The following is a 7,397-nucleotide window of genomic DNA, read 5'->3' as shown; positions in this document are numbered from 1 at the left end:
ATGTTGTTGCTGTATAGCACACATTCAGCCTGCTCCAGCTGCAGGACAGGACGTCGTCATGTCAGACTCACAAACCAGTCACTCCAGCCCTATTCAGCATGATTCCATCACATTGGGCTCAGAGCTTTAATGTAAAAAAAAAAAAAAAACACATCTATTTTTTATTACTTATTCTGAAGCGTCCCAACACCACTGAAAAATACTCCCAGAATTATATTATACTAGTAATAAGCGAGTGGACAGAAAACGTCAGGGTGAGTCACTTTTCGATAGAGAGAGGGAGAGAGAGCGTGTGTGGGGGGGTGAGTTCAGTCTCTCTCTCTTTGACTCACTCTGTCTGTTCAGACCGCTCGGCAGCACTGGCTCTCTCTGTGAGTATCAACCTTCATCATGAAGCAGCATTGTCTGAATTCAGTTGTGTTGTGTTGTGTTGTGTTGTGTTGTGTTGTATTGTGTTGGTATTGATCCATCAGCAGCTCGGCCTGGATCTGAAGTTACTGTAGCGGTAAACTAAACCCGAACCGAACCTGAGAGGATTCGTAAGGTTAATATATATTATTGATATTCATATATTATTGTGTTATTTCATGAACTTATCACCATGTGACATTTGTGGAGTTACTGGGGGAGCTGATGTGAAGTACTGAACTAATTTGTCAATCGGATTTATGAGCTGGGTATTTGTTTAAATATAAACCAGTTCACAGCCCAGTGCTTTATTTTAAGATATTTTAAAATATAGTAAAGCATGAAGTCGGAAGAGGTGAAGGTGAAATGTTGCTGCAGATGTGTCTCTTTCATGTGTTCCTTAAAAAGTAATGCAGATGTTGGAGGTCATGTTGACGCACACATGTCATTACATGGTTGGTCCACCAGAGAGCACTGACTGGTGGTGCATGAAGTGTGGCTTTGGAATTACATCCTGATATTGTGAGAGCCTTCTATGTGCGTTGGTGTGCTATGGTGGAGTCTCTCAGACGGTTAAAGAGGAGCACAGTTGGAGCTCTCCATTAACAGATGTCTGAGTTCAGCTGAAGGCCACTGTTCAGCTGGTGATCAGTCATACATGCTAAATATAAGTGATGAACCGTTTGTATGAAGGTAAATACTTAGCTTCAAATTCATATGAAATCATGGTTGAATTTTCTGGGCCACAGAGCCAGCCAAACAACACAAAATATATGCCATAAAATCCTACATTGCTTAGAGTAGCAGCAAAATTAGACTGAATGTGTACTTTACTTTTAAAATCTAAGTAGAATTATTTTACATCTGCATTATACCATTCCCAACAGCTACTCATCCAAAATCGTTACAGTTAGCCAAGCTGCAAAGTAATTTAGACTCTACACATCATAAGAAATGCACGGACAGTATTAATCTGCCAAAATAAAGCTTCTGGTAGAAACCTACCACAACTTGTTCCATAGTAGATCAAACTCTACAGACAGAAGACGACAGGAGGGCAGAACTTAGTGTCTGATCAGCTTTCAACACACAGCTTTTATCACCAGAAGCTCAAGTGCACATATGCAATGCATATGATTAGAATTTGTAATAACAGAAATATATTTGCACACAAAAAATATCATGAAATGAAGTTGATAAATAAGTAGATGATAAGTTACAAGTAGTCATCTCCACACCTCATTTAGACCAGCGTGTGTGGGAGTTCACATTTTTTACAACAAGCTCTTATGTGCTTTGTTTTCCCCCTTACTTCACATTCATCATATTGTGTATTTTAAAAGCTTTGCGCTGCAACTTCTCACATTTTTCAACAAACTCAAGCTAATATATTTTGTCCCCACTTTCCCCTAAAAGCTGAGAGGATTTGGCCATTTTTGAAATGTACTGTTCTGATTCATTCTCAGGAAATGAATGTTTTAGATGATGAGGAGATGATCTGAGTCAGATCCTCATGTCTCACCTTATGGGCAGTTGACCTACTGGATGACACAGTGTGGAGCCTTTGTGGTGTCAAATTGTCTCTGCACTTTTAACTGTCTGAGGTTAAGGAAAAAGTTTAAACGTGTTCGTGCATAGTTACAATATTTTTTTCTTTTGATACATAGACTGATGGGGGACAAAGCTACAGTCCTTATTCTGTATTGTATCTATTTCCCACAGTTGAAACCTATTGTACTAAGTTCCCTTTTGGTAATAGTGTCCCTCTGCTATGTAAGCACAAAGAGGGATTTCACTTGAGGATATTTCTTTACAGCAAGTGTGGACTAAGGTTTGGATACAGTAGCCAATAACTCTTTCACTGGATATGTGAGCTGGTGACTGTTCTATTAAAGATACAATCTCTAAAATGATGGCCATAGGTGGCAGCATTTCACCTCTTCTCTCCCTTCTCCCCTGCTCACACCTGCATGAATTTGTGACAGTGATATGAAGGGGTTACAAAATTGTTAACTAATCCAAGTGTATTCAATCAGTTAGTTGGATCCATACAATCCTAGTGTAGCATGATCAGTTTTAAAATCGATCTAAAGATACTGAGATAAGTGAAATTAATTCTCAAATCATGAAATGAACGTGAATAGTAGGATATTGTATACTCTGTCTATACGTAGGGCTGCAATCCTCCATGAAACCATCATTTTTGCATTTGGCTCTTTCTCTGCTCTTTATTGGGAAGTGTGGACGTCAGATATTTCAAAGCACCTGTTAGGGTTTGCTAAAATTTTATCACAATGAGTGTTGTCTGCTCATGTTGCCAAGCCAACACAAATCAAATATGATCAAACTAAACCACACAGTTCTGATCATACTGCTGCAAGACCTGAATACTTGGACACACACATTCATTCTGATTGTTTGACACCATCCCCTGATTTGCACATAGCAGGAATGGTGATTTGTTGTTTCGTACAGATATATCAAATGTCAAATGAATGTCAGTTTAAAAATCAAAGGAATCATCAGCAGTGGCCATATGGAACCAAAACAAAGACCAGGAAAATAATTCTCAGTGTTGGATCTTGACCCTCCAAACAAAAATATCACCAACAGTTAACAGGATGTTTGTCAGAGTGAGATAAATTGAGAGAAAACTGCTTTATTATCTATACAGAAAACACAAATGAAAAAAATCACGACGCACAAATAGGGACAGCGGAAGCAGCCAAATCAGCAGCACCTAACAGTTTACTCTGTGGTAATCTCTATCCTCATGGTCTCCCTCTCCTTCTCACAGATACATTTGTTTTTCCTGCAGGGTTTTGTCTTCTCGTCTTCATCTCATTTTAGTTTGCTTCTTCTTCTCTTCATCCTGTCTTCATCCCACAGCTGCTGACGTCAGTGGAACATTTCAATCTCCTCTAATATTCAGGTTAATCTAATTATGAAGATTTCCTCTGAGACGCTTCCTCGTCAGTGATGGCCAAAATGGAGACTCCTTTCTATCATGATGACTCTCCGGCTGTCTCTGACTACAGCCAGATTGGTGAATATGAGCGTTACTCGGGAAACAAGATGCTGATGAGTAAGAAGGCCATGTCAGCTGCAAGCAGTCATCACTTCCCCAGCGGTGGTGCATCAGGAGGGAGGGGTGGGAACCCCAACAACCTGGGACTTGCTGCGAACAGCTCCCTGATGATATCAGCTGTTTCCTCAGCAGCATCCTCAGCAGATATGAATCTGCTGAAGCTGGCCTCCCCAGACCTGGAACATTTGATCATTCAGTCCAACCAGGGACTAGTCACCACCAGCCCTGTGTCCAACTCTACCAACCCCTTCATCTACCGCAGCCAGGCTACCAACGAGCAAGAAGGATTTGCTGATGGTTTCGTCAAAGCACTAGCGGACCTTCACAAGCAGAATCAGCTCGTGGGAGGTGGCCCCATGTCCCCATCATCATCCTGCACAGTCTCCCTTCAGGCATCATACCAGAGGAACCTGATGTCCAGTGGGGACATGCCTGTATACACTAACCTCAGCAGCTACAACCCAGGCCAGATGCCATATTCTGGGGGACAGATAGCATATGGCTCAGGTGGTAGTGGAGCCCCACAGCCACACACCCGAGGCCTGGATGCCCCTCAGACTGTCCCTGAGGTCCCTCACCCACCAGGCGACCCCATGTCCCCACCCTCCCTCTCTCCGATTGACCTAGAGACGCAGGAGCGAATTAAAGCAGAACGGAAGAAGCTCCGCAACCGTATTGCTGCATCCAAGTGTCGCAAGCGGAAGCTGGAACGGATATCACGGCTGGAGGAGAAGGTGAAGGTTCTGAAAAGTCAAAACTCAGACCTGGCCTCCACCGCTGCAATGCTGAGAGAGCAGGTGGCTCAGCTAAAACAAAAGGTCATGAGTCATGTCACCAATGGCTGCCAGATTGCTGTTGGCTCAGGTGCTGCCACCAAACCTGGAAGTGGGGGAGGGCCTAACCCTAACCCTAACCCTAACCCTGTGAGTGAGGACTCCAACTGCTGAGCAGACGGGACATAGAGAGAACCAGCGGTAGAGAATAAGAGATTTTAACATTTTGGCATTTCACTCATGCTCTCAGTCAGACAGAGCAGAGAGCAAGCAGCTTGTTGTCAGTGATGCCTCCACTAGACAAATGGATGTTTCACGGGATGCACATTATCCGACAGTGAGTCACAGTCAATCATCCAGCCAGAGGAGGTGGAGCGTAGAGGGGAGAGGAGACAGGAGACAGGAGAGGATGTGAATCCCTGACATGAACACCGAAACTTTGGACGATTTAGAATTTTGACTGTGAATTTTGAAACGATAAATGGAAAAAGACTGTGCAGCAGCACATTTTGACACTCAGAGGAATATGTGTGTGTGTGTGTTTTGTGTGTGCGTCAGTTGATACATTTATTTGAAGCCAGTTTCCAGCAGATGAAAATATTTCTTTCAGTGAATAAACTGAAGTTGAAACAGAGGGAATCATTTTAAAGCATTGGTAAATACCTTTATTCATAGTGAAAGCATGGGAATCACACAGATTCACGTAATCACACATATTCATGTAATCACATGAGCTACTGCAGCACAGGGATTGTGATATGGTGTTTCTAGCTTCAATTGACATTTTTTAGAAACACTTTTCTCAAAATGTTCAAATTCAGAAATATGCTCCAAATGGCGACGCTTGCTGTTTCTTTGGTAATCTGATTTCTGTAATCTTTGTGCTTTTTTCCACAATAAGATAATTGTGTGTTTATGCATATAAGGGTCAATTTACAAAAATGTCTAGTTGTCGAACCTCTTCTGAGTTTTTCTGGCTCTTTCTGGTAAAGAACTGAAGGAATGTTGCGTTTGTGATCAACCAATGAGGAAACTGCATCTGGATTCAATTAACATGTGTAATGCCAAGCGTTTTCATTGTCTTTTTTCAATTCAAAAATCCAGTTTAAAATGAGGTTTAATCAATTTTTTTTTTACTTTTCACCAAATTATCATCAAATAAATCTTTGAGAGAGAATTCATTTCAGAATATATACTATAGTCAATGAATGATTATAAATGATTATGAATGATTATCTTCATAATATGTCTGCCATTATTTGGTTTGGCCGTGTCTGACTGTGTCTGTGTCTATGGGTTTCCAAAATGTGGAAAATGGGTATACAACAAAATTTTTGTTGAATATCAGTTGAGTTTCTGTAGCTTTAGGAAGAGTAGAGCTTCATGTTTCATCCTAAAACTGTTGATAAATTGGGTACATTTTCTAAGGGCCTAGTCCTATCATGAATGTACATCAATAAATATAGGCTTGTTAATGGAGTAGTCAAGATCCTTTAATCTTTGAGATCTCCTGAGATCTTTGACTGGGTTTGGGAGTTTCTGGAGTCCTGGATAAGGTTACAGATACTGTTCAGTCAGTTCCTGCTGTCCTTCAGGATGGTGGTGAGGGTGTTAAGGATGTTGTGGCACACCTGCAGTGAACCTCAAAGGGAGCCTGATACATCAATGCCTTTGCCATGGTTACCTTCACGACAATCTGTAGCGTGGATTTCAGAGCTTGATTTGCTTCAGTCTTGAATCATGTCCACATGTATCGTGTTCACAAAAACCTGACAGTCACAAGTCGTGGGTCTACATCGTCAGTGCATTTCTGTTTATTGCACATGTTGGATTTTCTTATTGAAGTAATTTATGTGAAAGTTCCTTTGACATACATTCAGTGAGCACTTTATTAGGAACAGCACACTAACACTGTATAGTTGGTCAACTGGATGTGGAGACTGTGGAGGCCGCTGAGGTTGAAGTTCTTTTAGGAATAATGTCAATGGAACAATATCTTTATGTTTTAATGTTCATATTAGATTAAAGTTGTGTGATCTGCCCGTTCACCTCTGAGCTCTTCCTCGAGAAGATGTTTGTGAGCTGGATTTTCCATGACCTGGGTCTGCTGGATTTCGTGCATCACACTGTGCCTGCATGATTGGCTGCATGAGCAGGTTTTTTGGAGTTCCTAATGAAGTGAGAACTTATTCAAATGAAATTTAAGGTAAATAAGTTGCTTTCGATGCAGTGTGCTGGAGCTAATGAAGCTTATGTACCCTTTCTATTTTTGGACACGGTTTTGTACTGACTCTACTGTCCAGTCAACATGTCTATATCATGTAAGTTTCAATAACTACGGCCATCAGATAGAAAAACATATACCTGCAAATAAATAAAACAACGAGAGGTGAAAAAATGTCAAATATAACAATAAAAAAATTAAGATCTGCTATATTAGAGATCATAAATGTTCGTGGCTGGAAAAAGAGATTCAATTGCAGCTGCATGTTTTCTGTCTGACAAAAAGCAGAGAGAGTTTCAAAAGTACAGTTACTGAGAGTCAAGGAAATATTTTTTACTTGAACAAGGCTTTTGACATTACTAATGATTCTATTTTTGTACAAATGTGTAATGGTTGTTATTGATATAAAAAAATTGTCTGTGCACATCTCTCTATTTATTATGAGTATCCTTTGTTATACAGATTGTTTCTTTCAAACTGTTCCACTGTGTTATGATGTTTGCATAAATATATCAGTGACAAAAAATTCACTAGTTGCTTGTTTGCTTTTTGCTAATTTTATGTTATGGGATTCTCATCTCATCTTATTATCTATACTATTACAGGGGGTGCTGGAGCCAATCCAAGCTGACATTTGGCAAAAGTGAGTTTCATCCTAGAAGGGATGCCAGTCTATCACAGGACTGATATATATAGGGACAAACAAAGACAAACATCTATTCACACTCAGGTCCATGTGCAATTTAGAGTCACCAATGAACCCAATGTAGACGTGTTTGGACTGTGAGGGGAAGCTGGAGAACCTGAAAGAGAACCCACCAGAGACAGGGAGCACAGACAGACTTCATACAGAATGGCCCCAGATTTCTCCCAAAGCCTAAACTTCAGGCAGCAGTAACTGATT

General features: G+C 40.7%; 1 protein-coding gene across 2 annotated transcripts; it reads left to right on the top strand.

Annotated features, from left to right (window-relative positions):
* Positions 1 to 336: 336 nt before the first annotated feature.
* Positions 337 to 6,949, top strand: june (JunE proto-oncogene, AP-1 transcription factor subunit). Of its 2 annotated transcripts, none has more exons than XM_029515969.1 (2): positions 337 to 371; positions 3,227 to 6,949. In XM_029515969.1, the coding sequence occupies exon 2, from the start codon at positions 3,388 to 3,390 to the stop codon at positions 4,441 to 4,443; it is 1,056 nt and encodes a 351-aa protein (XP_029371829.1). In that variant the 5' UTR covers positions 337 to 371; positions 3,227 to 3,387; the 3' UTR covers positions 4,444 to 6,949. The 2 variants fall into 2 exon arrangements, with proteins under 2 accessions (XP_029371829.1, XP_029371828.1); XM_029515968.1 differs by having other exon boundaries at positions 353 to 544.
* Positions 6,950 to 7,397: the final 448 nt, after the last annotated feature.

This window comes from Echeneis naucrates, chromosome 12 (assembly GCF_900963305.1).
Source record: "Echeneis naucrates chromosome 12, fEcheNa1.1, whole genome shotgun sequence".
Classification (NCBI taxonomy): domain Eukaryota; kingdom Metazoa; phylum Chordata; class Actinopteri; order Carangiformes; family Echeneidae; genus Echeneis; species Echeneis naucrates.
Note: the sequence above shows the minus strand (reverse complement) of the source record. Positions and strands in the feature narration are given on the sequence as shown.